Source organism: Thamnophis sirtalis, unplaced genomic scaffold, assembly GCF_051295495.1.
Source record: "Thamnophis sirtalis isolate CommonGarterSnake01/CBP01778 unplaced genomic scaffold, rThaSir2_p1.2 scaffold_12, whole genome shotgun sequence".
In the NCBI taxonomy this organism is placed as follows: domain Eukaryota; kingdom Metazoa; phylum Chordata; class Lepidosauria; order Squamata; family Natricidae; genus Thamnophis; species Thamnophis sirtalis.
Genome location: NW_028261392.1, coordinates 63,482,584 through 63,500,057, shown reverse-complemented (window position 1 = coordinate 63,500,057; position 17,474 = coordinate 63,482,584). Strand labels below are relative to the sequence as shown.

The 17,474-nt window shown below is 42.9% G+C and overlaps 1 protein-coding gene across 1 annotated transcript in view; it reads left to right on the top strand.

Moving 5' to 3' along the window:
• The window catches only part of NIBAN1 (niban apoptosis regulator 1), a 63,064-nt gene that overhangs the window by 18,429 nt on the left and 27,161 nt on the right, over positions 1–17,474 (top strand). Inside the window, exons 2-5 of the mRNA XM_087726163.1 lie at positions 11,051–11,181; positions 14,385–14,516; positions 14,858–14,972; positions 16,142–16,309. Of these exons, the coding sequence (XP_087582289.1) occupies positions 11,051–11,181; positions 14,385–14,516; positions 14,858–14,972; positions 16,142–16,309 (546 nt within the window). The remainder of the gene's footprint in view (positions 1–11,050; positions 11,182–14,384; positions 14,517–14,857; positions 14,973–16,141; positions 16,310–17,474) is intronic.

Sequence of the window (17,474 nt, the reverse complement as noted above, 5' to 3'; positions counted from 1 at the left end):
GTTTCTGCATTCAGCTGCGTGACCCTTGTTTGAAAGAGACTTTATCTATGTTTATTTTGGGCTCGCAGCCAGTCTGAGCCGAGGCTGATAAAGTTTTTTCCTTTTAAATCTGTCTGCCTGTCGTCTTTGAACGAGCGGAGAAGGGGGGGGGGCAGAACAGATTGACTTCTGCCTGACAAGCCTCCATTTGATTAATTATGGAGCAATTAATTGCTGAAAATAGGCAAATGGCCCAACAGATCGCGATGTTGTCGGACCAAATTACACAGCTGCAGAGAGCTGCAAACATCACCACCACCCAGCCAAGGAGGAAGTGCCCAGTAGCCATGCCAGATAAATATGATGGGAGTCTGGCCATGTTTGACGCGTTTCTGGGACAATGCCAGCTGTTCCTGAGTTTGAGAGCAGAGGACTTTCCCACTGACCGGACGAAGGTGGGATTCATTATCAGTTTGCTCTCAGGCACAGAGAAATTGAACAAATAAGTAAATAAAATAAACAAATTAGGAAACCAAGTTTATGTATCTCACTAAGCAAACCAGGGATGGGCAGTCCTCATGTCATTAGCCACCAAAATGCGCACGCTGCCTTAGTACCGCTTATCAGAGTTAAATCATCAGCGTTAATGTCTACTTTCTGCAGCCAGCCATGAGAACTTTCCCTAAGAGGGCCAACCAAATTGAGAAATGTACAGTACAATTTTAATGCGGCTTTGCTCAGAATTAAATATCCATCAACGGCTGCTCAACCGTTACAAAGGGCGAAGAGAGAACTAACATTCTAAAAAATAAAATAAAAAGATAGTAGAAGTTAACATGAGCTGAACAGGCAACATATAATTTCTTCCCTTATCTTTATTTGCACTGGCTGGAGACCAAGATCTCATTTTATTAATCACAACATTGATTCACAATTTGCCAGACATAGAACTCCATTTACTTTCAAGTGGTTTCTCCATTTTCGCAAAGAACTGAAGAAATTTAAGATTTTTCACATTGAGGTTTTGGTTGAAAAGGTGTAAAGTGTGGAAATACGGAACTATAAACACTTATGTATAAACAGAAAACAGATATCTTTACAAATGCAAATAATTGCAATTGATCTAGTAAGAAGCAAATTGCGGTAAGCTTATATATACAGCTGTTTGCACAATGTCCATTCCAGTTTCATAGTTCTGTTTAAGTTTACTATTACTGCGGTCTTCAACCAAGATCTGAGATATGAATTAAACATTTTAATGTTTAACTGATTGCAGGAGTAGTCTTCCTCCTTACTAACAAGACTGAGAATAAGTTTCATGCCCAAAAATATTTAAAGTGGACATTGGCAGCACCCAAACAGATCACACTTATTTTTGTACTGTTCTCTCTCTAACTTTTATGACATATAAAGTGATAAATGGAGTGTTGATATGTCCGTCCCATGCATAAAACTAATAATTCTGTTAGGATAACTGCCAATGGTAAACTTTGAAAAACAAAGCAGGAACTCTGTCAAAATTAGTTCCTGCTTTTGTGCAAGTCCTGAAAAACTGCAGCAGAGAGCAAAGCCCAGAGCAGATAAATTTAATTGTATAAAAACAAAATTAAAAATTGGATTTTTAAAAAATCAAAAATTAAATTAAAATTAAAAGCAGAACCCTATTAAGAATCGCATAAGAGTTTGTACCACTGTGACTTCTATGGATCCTGGATTGATGATGGCCATCATAGGGAGTTGTTTGAAAGTGGATTTTCATATAATGGCCATTATTATGTGTGTTGGCGAATTAATGCAGTACGGTTACGCCATGTGCGCATAACGCTGTAGGTGAACGGTTGCTGCAACAGTAAAAATCATTGTTAATGTTGCAAAGACTTAAATTTAGCAGTAGAGTAAATAATTGCCATGCAAATATTTAAGTTCAAGGACCCAGGTTTTTTTCTCTAGCAAACAAAATTATTATCTGGTTTTCCCAAAGGTTCCAAGTCCCTAAAAATGTGGTAAGACACCAACGTTCAAAACTCCAGAAAACTTTTAGGCTTGAGTACCACTGTTTTAATTACTGTATATACTCGAGTATAAGCCTAGTTTTTCAGCCCACTTTTTGGGCTGAAAAAAGCCGCCTCGGCTTATACTCGGGTCAGTGAAAAATTTGCCCGAAATGGAGGAGAAAAAGGGGTGGGGCCATGCCGCTGGGTGACACTCGTGAATGGCCCAGTGCCCCTGTGAGTTTCCCCTCCCTCTGTGTCAGTTTGCCGCGCAGCGCGCACCGCACCATCCCCCCTCCTCACGTTCTAATGTAATGCAGGGCTGTCTTACGATTCCCCTTCCTCCCCCTCCTGCCGCTCTGCAACGATGTCCCACCTCCTCCTTGTTATGGCAAGCAGCCACATAGCGATGTCCCACCTCCTCTGGTACAGTGATCCAATGATAGGAATCACTGTGCCGTGTGTCATAGGAGGCGGGACATCATCATCACAGCGGGACATCAGCATCATGAGGTGAGTGAAGTATTTCATTGAATACACCGCTAGTTTACTGTTTTTCTTTGAAATAAATATTCAAAAACATTATTGGTATCTATTTTTATTTTTGAAATTTACCGGTAGCTGCTGCATTTCCCACCCTAGGCTTATACTCGAGTCAATAACTTTTCCAGTTTTTTGTGGTAAAATTAGGTGCCTCGGCTTATATTCGGGTCGGCCTATACTCGAGTATATACGGTATTCAAAGAACTCCTTCACCCTCCAACATTGTTGGAATAGTCTATGGGTTTTCTGAAGACTATAATTTTGGGGTTTGCTGCTTAAAGCCTTGAAAAAAAGGGGATTTACTGTTTTCACTGAACCCGTGGCTGCAAAAATTTGCTTTTCTCAAAGAAGCAACGTTTTTTTAGCCTTGTGAGCTATTGCTAAACATGGAGCATTTCCAGTCTAGTGTGTATGACAAAAAGGAAAGGGTGATGAGTTTGCACTTAATAGAAATCAGAGCCCAGATGTGTGTTTTGTGCATATCCTAGTGAGTCAGTGGGGAATGGGAAATCAGTTTAAAATTTCAGTGCAGTACGAAGTTCTGAATTTTGCAAGCAGCTGCAACTTCTTGTTTTAAATGACTGAGCTACTAAGCTGTCCGGAGATGCGTTGCTGCCAGTTCGGCCCAGATCGGCCGAACTGGTAGTAGCGGTGGCCGGAAGCCCCGCCCACCTGCCCTGTGCGCAGAAGTATCGCGTACAGCGGGGAGCGTGCGGGGGAGCCCACCCGAACCAGTAGTAAAGAAATTGGTAACCCACCTCTGAAGCTGTTGCTTGTTTAACCACGATTCACTGAATAAACTCCAATGATTGTAATTTATTTTATAACTTGTTTCACCAAAAGCTAACAAAGCTTAGTTTAGGACAGTGGTGGGTTTCAAAAAAATTTCGAACCTACTCTGTGGGTGTGGCCTCCTTTGTGGGAGTGGCTTGCTGGCCATGTGACCTGGTGGGAGTGGCTTGCTGGCCATGTGTTTTCTTTCTTTCTCTCTCTCTCTCTCTCTCTCTCTCTCTCTTTCTCTCTCTCTCTCTCTCTCTCTCCTTCCTTTTGTATCTCTGTCCCTTTTTCCTTTTTTTCTTTCATCTCTCACTTTTTCTTTCTTTTTTCTTTCTTCTTTCTTCCTTTCTTCGTTTCTTCCTTCCTTCCTTCCTTCCTTCCTTCCTTCCTTCCTTCCTTCCTTCTCTTTCCCTTTCTCTCTCTGTGTGAGTCTGTGTGTTTGTGTGTGGGTGTGTGTGTGTGTGTGTGTGTCAGTGGTGGGTTTCAAAAATTGTTGGAACCTCTTCTGTAGGTGTGGCCTGCTTTCCGGGTCCACTGGTGGAACCTCTTCTAACCGGTTCGGTAGATTTGATGAACCGGTTCTACCGAACTGGTGTGAACTGGTAGGAACCCACCTCTGGTTTAGGAACACAAAGCATAAATGCAGCTACAGTGTTGCTTTACATTCGAATAAACTTTTTTTAAAAAAGAGGTAAGAAAATAGGTTTAAATGAGCAGGGTGTTTTATTCCAGGGGCAACGGATTGGTTTCATTCAGTCCCAGAAAAAATACAGGATGTATGTATCTCAGTTTACATGCATTGTTTGAAGATCAAGGGGGAAAAATATCAGGAAACAATTGGATTAGCTTTAGGATATTTCCAAGGAACGGAAATGTTCAAATGTAAACCCTAGGAAGGGCCTCACAGTGAACAGACAACAAGATATTTAATAGGCACTTTGTGTATGCATATGACTATATATAGGCTTTTATATCTTGATGAGGTCTCACAGAGGATTTGCATCAGTTATTGTTGAACTTGATAACTTTTCTCTGGTTCCGAAAATGAACAAGGGTTACTGCACTTGAATCCCGATGCACAGACTTCATATAGTCCTTGATTTATGACCACAGTTGAGCCCCAAATTTCTGTTGCTAAGCGAAACATCAAAGTGAATTTTTGCCCAATTTTATGACCTTTCGTGCCACTTTATTAACTGTGGCAAGAAATCACTGCAGTTGTTAATTTAGTAACATGGCCGTTAAGTGAATCTGGTTTCCCCGTTGACTTTGCTTGCCGGAAGTTTTGCAAAAGACGATGACATAACTCTAGGACAGTGTTTCTCAACCTTGTCAACTTGAAGATGTCTGGACTTCAACTCCCAGAATTCCCCAGCCAGGGAATTCTGGGAGTTGAAGTCCAGACATCTTCAAGTTGACAAGGTTGAGAAACACTGCTCTAGGACATAGCAATCGTCATAAATACGAGTCAGTTGTCAAGGGTCTGGATTTTGATCACATGACCGTGGGGATGTTGCAACGGTCATACATGTGAAAAACGCTCATTTTTTCCCCCACTGCTATTGTAACTTTGAATGGTTACTAAATAAACTGTTGTAAGTCAGAGACTACCTGTATCACAATAATGCTTTGCAGTCCTCTCTTCTCTAAGTTTGGAAACTTTCTGATTGCCTTTTCCTGCCCACTGATTGATATCGAATGCTCAGCTGACTGGACTGCAGCCAAAACCAGCGCGACTGATCTTATGTGCAGAAGTGGAGAGACACAAGCTGATCCTTGACCACAAGCAATAAAAGTCTGTCTGCATTTTAGGCCTTTACCCTCTTGGTATTTTGCAGCGCTCAGGGAGACCATGACATGTGTTTGAGAAATAGATGCTTCTTGAGAAATGGAGCAATATGAGGAGAAGAATTCCATAGGCGTGTGCTTTGCAAAAGAATAAGCGCTCTACCATTTGGGAACGTTCTTGTTTGAGAGCTTAAAAACCATAGCATGTGTACAGTGGTGGGTTTCAAAAATTGTTGGAACCTACTCTGTGGGTGTGGCCTCCTTTGTGGGAGTGGCTTGCCACCCATGTGACCGGATGTGTCAGCACTCCTTCATTGGATAATCAGGAAAGAAGACCACAAGACTCCATTGATAGAAATCAAGTGTACTTTTACTAATTACAAATGATCAGAAGCGTAGCAAAGCGAAGACTGATTATTTAGGCGCGAAAGCAAATGATATATAGAATAACCCATTCCCCTCCCCTTGGCATCCCAGTCAAAGTCCAATCATAATTCTCCCAAGTGTCAGATGCGAGATAACTTCGAAAGGCATCACCAAGATGGAATGTCGGTGCCGTTGGCCTTGGCGGGAAACCTCCTCCGCATGCGCAGTAAGACAGGCAGCAGAAACTCCAGAATCTTCCTCCAGCACAATTAGTAGTCCCCTCCCAAATACCATGCCCCCCCCTCCCCGTTTCAATGGCAGCCGAAGCAGCAGCAAAGCAGAGGCTGACAGGATGGGAGTGGCTTGCCGCCCATGTGACCGGATGGGAGTGGCTTGCTGCCCATGTGACCGGATGGGAGTGGCTTGCTGCCCATGTGACCGGATGGGAGTGGCTTGCCGCCCATGTGACCGGATATGAAATTATGAATTAGTACTTAGGTCGGTCCAAGTAGCTACTCAGAAGTTAGTGGTTAGAAGCAATCGTAAAGTAAGATATGGAATTAAAACCAGAAATATTTTGTTGGCTATTTGAAAGGGAGTATAATATATATTTAATTTTACACATGTTAGCAGCTGCTGGAATTGTGTTTGCACAACAGTGGAAAAACAGAGATATCTAAATGAATAAATATTACAATGTGCAGGAATAAATAAATTGACAATTAAAATCAAGAAGGCTTTGAATACTTTTTCACGTGGGATTGGTTTTAGCAATTGCCAACTAACGGAAACAGAAATTAGAAATAGCAGTAGACTTATATACCGCTTCATAGGCCTTTCAGGCCTCTCTAAGCGGTTTACAGAGAGTCAGCATATTGCCCCCAACAATCTGGGTCCTCATTTTACCCACCTCGGAAGGATGGAAGGCTGAGTCAACCCTGAGCCGGTGAGATTTGAACCGCTGACCTGCTGATCTAGCACTAGCCTGCAGTGCTGCATTTAACCACTGCGCCACCTTGGAAATCCAAAAGTATGAAAGAAAACACCAATTATGTAAGGAAAGGTCCCTAAAATGTATAAGGAAATATTACTAGATCATTATTAATGCGTAGATAACTGCGGGACATTACACACCCACCAGTGGTGGGTTTCAAAAAATTTTTGGAACCTCTTCTGTAGGTGTGGCCTGCTTTCCGGGTCCACTGGTGGAACCTCTTCTAACCGGTTCGGTAGATTTGACGAACTGGTTCTACCGAACAGGTGCGAACTGGTAGGAACCCACCTCTGCATGCGTAATTCAGTTGCATCTGGAGATGACAATCTGGACTCTATCTTTGGGAACCTTGTCATGCCTCTCCCAGGATTTCCAAGGAGATCTTTGCCTCCTTTAGTTCTTGGCTTTCCTTTCCCTCCCCAGCTGGGGACAAGCAGAGAAGTCAAGCACATTAATTGAAAAAAAAAATACAACAACTTGGCTGCAGTTCACCTTAAACAACTGCAATATGCATGCCAGAGATTCAAGACCAAATTTGGAAATGTGCTAGTAAAGGGGGCACAGAGGGTTGGGGATGTGGGGTGGGGAGAGTTCATTTCTCCAATCTTTTGAAATATATACGGAATTTAAAAGATGGCTTCTATTGATTGTTTCTATAGGCGTTTGCTTCTCAGATGTTTTTGACATGAGATAACATTCTGGTGTAACAAATCTTTAATTGGCTATTATGTCTTGTTGTGTTTGTGCAGATCAAGTACAGTTAGTCCATGCATAGAAATGCACCTATTTTTAAGACACGGAGAGTTCTCGCAATGTTTTCTTTGGTGTTTATTGTTTAAAAATCTGAGAGATTATAGTCGTAGGGAATCAAATATGAGTAATAGGAAGTTCAACTGCCACAGGGAAGGTCAATCATATCAATGCCTCCACTCCAGGGGTGGGTTTCAACCGGTTCGCGGCGGTCCCCGTGATCCAGTTGGTTGCCGAACCCAGAAGTAAGTAACTTCCGGGAACGGCGAAGGCCCGCCCGCGCGCCCGTGTGCGCCCGCACCCGCTCCTTACCCGGTTTTGCCAAATTCTGCGCATCCACGCATGCGCAGGACGCATACAGCGCCTGCGCGATCCTCCAGGAGCAGCTGGAGCATCGCACAGACGCTAGTACGCATGCACGCGGCGGCGCCGGCCTCGTTCCAACCGAACCGGTTGGAACGGGGCGAGAAACCCACCCCTGCTCCACTCATTGGACAAACTTCATGTCTCAACCAGACGACACATTTTTTATAGAGAGAGATATATAGAGTCAGTGATAGGATTCAAAATTTTTCACTACCAGCTCTGTGGGCGTGGTGTGGCTTTGTGAGCATGGCTTTGTGGGTGTGGCAGGGGAAGGATGTTACGTACGGACGTACATTTGTTAAATTTACATGTTTTCACATGCTCACTGGGGATTGGTTGCCCAAACCCCGGGAAGTTTGAACAACTGTCATTGGCCAGCTGGTCTGCCGGAGCTCCGGCAGCCCAGCCAGCAGAGCGCAGTCACTTACTCTTGAAATAAAAAGTGCTGAAACTCACTCGCGCCTCTCACCTCTCGCCTGCTGCTTCTCGCCGATCTAACAAAGGATACTGCAAAATCCCCATTCCCCCCCCCACTCCTGGGGAAGGTTACTGCAAAATCCCCATTCCTTCCCCACCCCACTAACCTGTTTTCCAGCTCCGTTCTCCTATTCAGGCAACAAAAGTAGATCGGCTGGGAGGCAGTGGGGGCGGGGCCACCCAATTTGCCAGTGTTAAGTAAGCTCCCCGTTGGGAAAGCGAGTATGTTCAGCGAAGCGTTGTGAGAGTTGTGTTGGAGAACACACAAGCCAGCATACAGAGACACTGCAGTTTAAATAGGCTTTTTTACTTTCGTGGAAATAGAGGTATCAGAGTCCATCAAACAGTCCAAGTCATACATGGATAAGACAGTCAGTCATCAACGTCTTTCAGTTAAGGGATAAACCAAATAACATAGTCCAGTAACATATAATCAGTCCGGTACACAAAGCTTGCTAACAGTTGCAAAACTTACAATAGCTCACGGCACTTTCTAACAGCCAGCTTCCAAAACACTCAGATCAGATCAGCCCAGCATCTAACAAACAGAGAGAGAACTAACAGTCATTCTGGCTCCCTCTTATGGCCGATTGAGGAAAACAGCAACCAATCACACTTTACAGTATGATTTAAAGAAACAGGTATAGCATTGTTGCATGATTTATATATTGCCAATCCAACCGTTAGAATTGTATTCCTAACAGCCGGTTCTTCGAACTACTCAAAATTTCTGCTACCAGTTCTCCAGAACCTGTCAGAACTGGCTGAATACCACTTCTGTATAGAGTTACATATATGATATTCCTATCCTAAATCTGATTTCCTACTACTGTAAGCTCCGATTAAACATATGGCACAAAACCTTTAGAAAAACAATGAAAAGTTGGCTGTTTCTTTTTGGGTCAAGGTGAATAGAGTTTGTACACTGAAGGGTATGATAAATTTGAATCTCTGATTGTTAATTACTTGTTATATTTATTTGTGATTGATGATATTTTGTTCCGGGGGTATTTTGTTGACCAATTAACTGCATGCTATTCAGAGTTGCATTGTTAGGGCAATCATATGCATGCTTGAAATAAATCAATAATGTGAGCAAGGCTGGACTGAGAGAGAATATGATTGGTCAAAGTTCCTCATGGGGTTTCTGTCACCAGGGTTTGAGTCCCAAATTAAGTTCTATACCACACAGATTTTTGATAGCTATAGTACTTCTCTTTTTAGAGGCAGGAGGGAAATTGATTTGTAACTCTGTGTGTTGCCTGGAATCAGATAACTAAACGTTTTTGCTTGAGGACTGTTATCTGCCTCTGCAACTCATCAGATACACTGGTGGAAGAACAAGGAGATTTCTTTTAAGTGATGAAATATCCTGTCATTATGTTTTTAAGGCCAGAATCAGGATTAAGTCAGATAAAACAAAAGGCTATTTGGTCAGGCAATATTAGCATTCATAATAGAATCTTAGGTTCACCGACAAAACCGCGCTCGACTGAACCGCGCCCGACTAAACTGCGTCGCTGACGTCATCCAAAGGGCGACAACAGCGCGGAGACAGAAGCACGCTGTAAACCCTAAACCTAAAATTAACCCCTAAACCTAAACCTAACCCCTGTAAACCTAATCCTAAACCTAACCCTTAACCTAACCCTAAACCTAAACCTAACCCTTAACCTAACCCTAAACCTAATCCTAACCCTTAATTTAACCCTAAACCTAACCCTAACCCTTAACCTAACCCTAAACCTAACCCTAAACCTAACCCTAAAGCTAACCCTTACCTTAAGTTGAATCGGCTTGCTTTCAAAGCGCTATTTAAAGCGCCCTTCTTTCTCCGCGCTGGCTGTTGTCGCCCTGTTGATGACGTCAGCGACGCGGTTTAGTCGAGCGCGGTTTAGTCGAGCGCGGTTTTGACGGATCACGGAATCTTATATTGCTTCTCAATACAGACACATGTAAAGTGTTACTTTGCTACTCAGCTGCTTTGAAACTTATTTAATTTGGTACTGAACACATTTTGAGTAAAAAAATTTCCTCCCAGTAATCATAGTTTGATACTCAACACACAAGTTAAAACTTGTCAGTGACAGCTGCCTTGTGACTTGTTACCTTGTTCCTTAAACCCATCATTTTTGGTATTCATTGCACCTCCGAGAACCCATTAATGATGAGTACCTTTAACTTTAACTTTTAATAGATTTATATGCCGCCCAATCCCGTAGGACTCCGGGCAGCTTACAGAAAAAGTTAATATAGGAGTTAAAAATAAAGAACAATTTAAAAAGAAACAATTTTAAAAGAAAGAACACACCATACACTCAATCTGGGTGGGGCTGGACCTCATTCCTGAGTCAACAGCCCCAGGCCTGCCGGAATAGCCAGGTTTTTTGTGGTTTTTCGGAAGGCCGAGAGAGTGGGGAGGGTCCGGATCTCTACGGGTAGGTCGTTCCACAGGGTCGGAGCATCTACAGAGAAGGCATTGTCCGGTTGATGGCACCCGGAAAAGGCCCAGTCTGTGAGTTCTTATCGGATGTTGGGAGGTATGTGGCAGGAGGCGGTCTCACAGATCCTGACCCGACAAATGCGCGAATGACAAAAGCGCGCCGACAAAACCGCGGCGCTAAAACGGCGATGTCAAAAGAGCGCCGACAACAGCGCGCCGACAAAACCGCGCCAACAGAAGCGCGATTTAAGTTAAGGTAAGGTTTAGGGTTAGGGTTACAGCGCGCTTCTGTCGGCGCGCTGTTGGCGCACTTCAGCGCTCATTCGTTGGCGCGCTTGTGTCGGCGCGCTTTTGTGACCGCGGTTTAGTCAGGCGCGCTTTTGTCATTCGCGCATTTGTGGGTGAACCCTCCCAGATATCCAGGTCCTAGGCCATGTACCGAGGTACCACTGTATGTAGTTCTACGGTCCTTTTGAAGAAAAAGTTTTCTAAAATAGTTTGGGGATGGGACTCCTGCCCTTGTGAAGTCTAAGCAAAACGGAGCCTAAATGTGATATATTTAACATGCCTTTTCAGGAAAGACTGAAGCGGTGATCAAAAACTTCAGCCCACACTATAAGCGCCAATATGCTGTATCCTTTTGCAAGTACATCCAGAATGAGCTGGAACAAAACAGAGATCTGCAGTCTCAATTCTTAAAAATAAAGGTAACAAGTATTTTTATTATTATTATTATTACTACCTTTTGATGTTTCTGCCCTATGTTTTAGGTGGCTGGTGTCAGTCTTGCAAGGTGGACTAAACAGGAAACACAGCCAGATGAGCTAATTGTACTCTATTGTAAAGTTATATAAACAAAATCTCGCACGTCTCAAAATACAAAATATAGAAACTATTTCTTTCCCTGTCCCTCTATATAGCCTATGAAACTCAGGAAAGCCTTCTGAAGTATTCGCCCCAGCTATATTCCTGCTGCAGGCTAAGCTGTCCTTTATCTGATCCTTTCTTTGGCTTCATCTCTTTGCTCAGTCTCCCGAGATAATCTGCACATACTATTACCATTGGCCGTATATTTGTTGTGCATGTTCCAGTTATTCAGCTGCACTAGTTCCTTTCTGTCAGTGGTACATTCCAGATCCTGTACCAACCAGTACGGTTGAAATGGGCCCGGCGGCGTCCACATGGACACCCGCAGTGCACACATGCGCCTTAGCACCTCCACGAGCCTCTGCGGCGCTCCAGCTGCTCCGCGGAGCGTCGCGCAGGTGCTGTATGCGCGGAACTACAGAAGCTTTAAAAGACAGATAAGGAGCTCAGGCCCTGAGCCTGGGTGGGCCCTCTGGAGCACCGTACCGGAATGGTATCTGATGCTCCGGGCAGGCTCCGGTCCGCCCATACCGGGGCGTACCGCCTACAACCCACCACTGCTTCCTATCCTTCATAATTCAGGCTCTTTGTAGTTGTTGTTATATCACAATCTGTCAAACTGTGTTTGAAGGTTCCAGTTGGCTTCCAGAATGTGATTTCATTTAATTTCACTTTTGTACATTATGCAAAAAAGATTTCGATGTGTGAATGATAATTTATGCCTTAGTCAGGATGCCAATTTATCTAGTTTTGGTTTATTTAATAACCAGTATTGCATAAATCAGGGGTAGTCAACCTTTTTATACCTACCGCCCACTTTTGTATCTCTGTTAGTAGTAAAATTTTCTAACCGCCCACCGGTTCCACAGTCATGGTGATTTATAAAGTAGGGAAGTAACTTTACTTTATAAAATTTACAAAGCAGGGTTACAGCAATCCCCCCACCGCCCACCATTAAAGCTGGAATGCCCACTAGCGGGCGGTAGGGACCAGGTTGACTACCCCTGGCATAAACCAGGGTTTAATGTATTAGTTTAATGTATCTTCTTTGAGTTGCAGCTATTTTACAATAGCATAAGATACCACATTTATTCTATTCCACACACAAATAGAAACACATGCTTCCCAAGAATAGATGAAAATGCCTAGATTCCTGAGCAAAAAGTATCAGTATGGGTAGGGTAGAGAAAACAAAAACATTTAAAAATAGGCTTCATTGTGAATCAATCCAAGAGTTCATTGGAGTTGGACGGCTAATAAATTTAATGAATTAACGAACTAGCTACCGGTAAATAAATAAATAAATACTGTAAATTGGTTTTGTTTCTAAATCCTTTTCCTCTCAAGTGAATATTGAAAGCAGAATATTCAGGGTTCATTTAAAAGCTGAATTTGAGGATACAGACCTCAGACATAATATACTGTAATCTTCTTGTAAGTAGCATGAAAAATCTCATATGTTCATATCAGCGCTTTGAAGTTCTACACCAGGGGTGGGTTTCAGGTGGTTCGCGGCGGTCCCCGCGAACCGGTTGGTCGGCGAACCCGGAAGCAAGTAACTTCCGGGAACGCCGAAGGATCCACCCGCCCGCCCGCGTTTCTTACCCAGTTTTGATGAGTTCTGCGCTTCCACGCATGCGCAGAACGCATACAGCGCCTGCGCGATCCTCCAGGAGCAGCTGGAGCATCGCACAGGCGCTAGTACGCATGCGTGCACTGCGCGCGTGCACGAGGACGCCGCCGGCCCCGTTCCAACCGGTTCGGTTGGAACGGGGCGAGAAACCCACCCCTGTTCTACACCCTTCTTTCCAAGGTGCTAGATCCTTTTCCTTATTTTACAAAAGAAAAGGAACATTGAACACACTTTTTTACCGAGAATGTTTTAGATCTGGGCTGATTTCGGTATTATTTCTATGAAGCTGTAATTATAATTAAATAGCAAGGAGAAAAAATCCTGGTATTTTGAAAACCTGTGAAAATGTGAATGTGTGTGCCAAATAACTATAACTGTATAAACCTAACCCTACTGTACATTAGTTTTCATTAACTGACTTTAAAGAATTGTTCAATATTTTTAAATATATTCTATTCATCTACATGTATTGTTTGCTGTAATTAGACCTTCATTCTGTACTATAACTTAGTCTTTATTTGTGGTGCTACATTTGAAGCATTTTGGCTTTTATGATCACTTATAAAATCCATACTGCTAAAACTCAATTCCTAAACAGCTGTAATTTACTAATTTGAATTGTACCTTTTTAAGTAAGGTTAAATTATTTAACAGTGTATTTCCATGAGGTTGAATTATGTTTTCCAGTCTGTGTCTGATATAGGAATAACGAAGCATCTGTACCTAAGCTACATTTGAATATTCAGCCTAGAATAATAATAATAAAAAAAATTCTCAAGTTTTTGGGAACATGAAAAAATGGTTAGCATCACAAATGGTCTTTGTCTTTCGAACAAAGATAATTACACTTGTATATTATTATATTCTTTAACACTTTTACTGGATTTTTATAACTCGGGTACTCAAAGGGCTACTTTTTGTATGAGACAGTATTAACCTCTAATTGATTTTCTTTATCTTAATTTTAGCCCAGATTATTAATAAACCAGGGCTGGGTTTCGACCGGTTCGCACCGGTCCCTGCGATCCGGTTGGTCGCCGAACCCGGAAGTAAGTAACTTCCGGGAACGGCGAAGCCCCCCCCCCGCACCCGTGCGCGCCCGCACACCCGCGCCCGCTCCTTACCCGGTTTTTTCGAATTTCGCGATTTCCACGCATGCGCAGAACGCCTGCGCGATCCTCCAGGAGCAGCTGGAGCATCATGCAGACGCTAGTACGCATGCGCGCGCCGCGTGCGTGCGTGAGGACGCCGCCGGCCTCGTTCCAACCGATCCGGTTGGAACGGGGCGAGAAACCCACCCCTGTAATAAACCCAATAAACTTTTATGTACTAAAAGAAAACGAAAAAAGAAAAGGAACATAATGCTTGCAAGAAACTCATTCTGTTTCTCGGTGTCATTTTTTTTTATAGCCACCTGGATCATCCAGCATGGTCCTTTATGAAGGAGAGGTGTTACATTTTGCCGAAGACCTGAAGAAATGGAAAGAGAGATACATCGTCATTAAAAATAATTACACTGTGGAAAGCTTTGAAAGCAAAGAGGTAAACTGTTGATTTTGTTAAAGTGCTGAGGCAATCATGATATTTAGCACTGCTGATCTGTTGGGTTCTATAGAGCCGAGGTGGCGCAGTGGTTAGAGTGCAGCACTGCAGGCTACTTCAGCTGACTGCAGTTCTGCAGTTCGGCTGTTCAAATCTCACCGGCTCAAGGTTGACTCAGCCTTCCATCCTTCCGAGGTGGGTAAAATGAGGACCCGGATTGTTGTTGGGGGCAATATGCTGACTCTGTAAACCGCTTAGAGAGGGCTGAAAGCCCTATGAAGCGGTATATAAGTCTAACTGCTATTGCTAAATTAATCTTTATTAATTTTTCTTAATTCTAGGCATTTCAGAAAGGAGTAAGTTCGAAATCTTGCATCCTCCCAGTCGGAGGCAAAGTGCTAATTACGGGGGAAGAATATAACACGCTATCTGATAAGCATTTTCCAGAACCTAATGGTAAGGGGTACAGACCAAACCAGTCCTCTTTATATTTTATACTACTTTGTGTATTAATTGATGTTCTCTTTCAAGTGTTGCATTGTCTTTATAAAGAGTTACACACACATAGTTTAAAAGCATACACTTAATAAACTTGCCTACCTTACACTATAAATTGTTATCCTGTGATTGTCCTGAAATATAGTTTGAGTCATGTCAAACTCAAAACCCAGAGCGACAATGGAAGATAAATAGAAGCAAAGAAAGTAAGATATAGAGTCATAATCAAAATCAAGTAAACATTAATATTCAAGAAAACAGGCACAGAGGCACAATCCTGATACCAGAGACAAATTACTTAGATTAGGGATGGTATGTATCAGTGGTGGGTTTCAAAAATTGTTCGAACCTACTCTGTGGGTGTGGCCTCCTTTGTGGGAGTGGCTTGCCGCCCATGTGACCGGATGGGAGTGGCTTGCCGCCCATGTGACCGGATATGAAGATGCCGACGACACTTGTCAGAACCACCTTAAATTCCCTCACACACAGCCCTGGCATGCATAAGAATATGATGCAAACCTGTTTTTTAAAAGCCATCTTTGGTTTGCGTTAAAACAACTTCAACACACGCAATGTTCTGATTGCACCACAAACGCAGTAGTCATCCTTACCTTTCACAGAGGCACTGAGTTTTATAAATAGGAGCATGATGGTGTAGAATAATCATATCCAAGGACCAGTGGTGGGTTTCAAAAAATTTCGGAACCTCTTCTGTAGGTGTGGCCTGCTTTCCGGGTCCACTGGTGGAACCTCTTCTAACCGGTTCGGTAGATTTGACGAACCGGTTCTACCGAACCGGTGCGAACTGGTAGGAACCCACCTCTGGTATGTATGTATGCATGCATGCATGTATTAAATTTATATAACTGCTCATCTGATGTACATACCTTATACATTCTGAACCTGGGTAATTGTGAGTCCAGACTAAGGAATCTGTTCACTGAATGCTCAGATAGGCTGATGCTACAACCTGGTTGGTATCTATAGCATATAAGAGTTACAATGAAAACTAAGCATTGGTGGCACAAATGTTAAGGGAAGATCACCTATCTACTGGGAATTTGTCTATAATTATATGTAAACGTGATGGAATGACTAAAAACATTAAATGTATGCATATTTTTAAGGTTCCAGTGAAAAGGAGAACACCCAGGCTTTTGTTGTCCCTCCAAAGGAATTTCCAGTCTATCTGTGGCAGCCTTTCCTTAGACATAGTTATTACTGTTTTCCGGATTCAGAAGCCCAGAAGAAATTCAGCGCTACGTTGAATGATTGCATTAGGCATTTAAACCATGGTGAGTCCAGCAGACATCATCTGATAACTTTGTTATTGTTCTGCCTTTCAGGAAAATAATAATCAGTTTGACCATTGGTTGCTAACCAATCCATGTAGCAAAATTAAAATCTCTCTTTCTCTTGCATTACCCTGGTAAGTAATGACTTGCTTAGAGTTGACCCAACAACTTCTAAATGGGAGAAATGATTTCATGTTATATACACTCTTATCTCTTTAAGCATCGGCTTAGTGGTTACTGGATGGGGGAAACCTACTGTGTTGACAGTAGCAAAATCATCCTATATATTGTGGGGAGAACTTGGCTGGTAATTCAGTCAGACACGAAGAAGGCAAAAGTTGGGTTGGGAATCCTATAATTTATTTCCTTGTCCTGTCATTTTGCCTAGATTCCATACTAAGAGCCGAGGTGGCGCAGTGGTTAGGGTGCAGTACTGCAGGCCACTTCAGCTGACTGCTATCTGCAGTTCGGCGGTTCAAATCTCACCGGCTCAAGGTTGACTCAGCCTTCCATCCTCCCGAGGTGGGTGAAATGAGGACCCAGATTGTTGGGGGCGATATGCTGACTCTGTAAACCGCTTAGAGAGGGCTGAAAGCCCTATGAAGCGGTATATAAGTCTAACTGCTATTGCTATTGCTATTGTTATCTGCAGTTCAGCGGTTCAAATCTCACCGGCTCAAGGTTGACTCAGCCTTCCACCCTTCCGAGGTGGGTGAAATGAGGACCCAGACTTTTGGGGGCGATATGCTGACTCTGTAAACCGCTTAGAGAGGGCTGAAAGCCCTATGAAGCGGTATATAAGTCTAACTGCTATTGCTATTGCTATTGTCTAGCCATACAGGAAAGAGAGTTGTATAGAGTTGCTATGGGAGTGTAGTTTGCAGCTTCAAAAGTCCAACCTGACAAAGTGAATTACACTAATTTCGTTAACATTAGAGAAAATATTTCCTCATTTCTTACTTTTTGGCTCTTCAGAGCATAAGATTTGCCAGAAAGAGGTGATATTGGAGAAGCAGTAGAGTTTGCACTGTGACATCACAACGGTTTGTCATTCTGATAAGAACTCCAAATGTTGTGGCTACATCTGAACATACTGTTGAACTGTAGAATACTCTTATTTAGAAAGCCCAACATGCTTTTAATTCCCTAAATTACATACAGATAT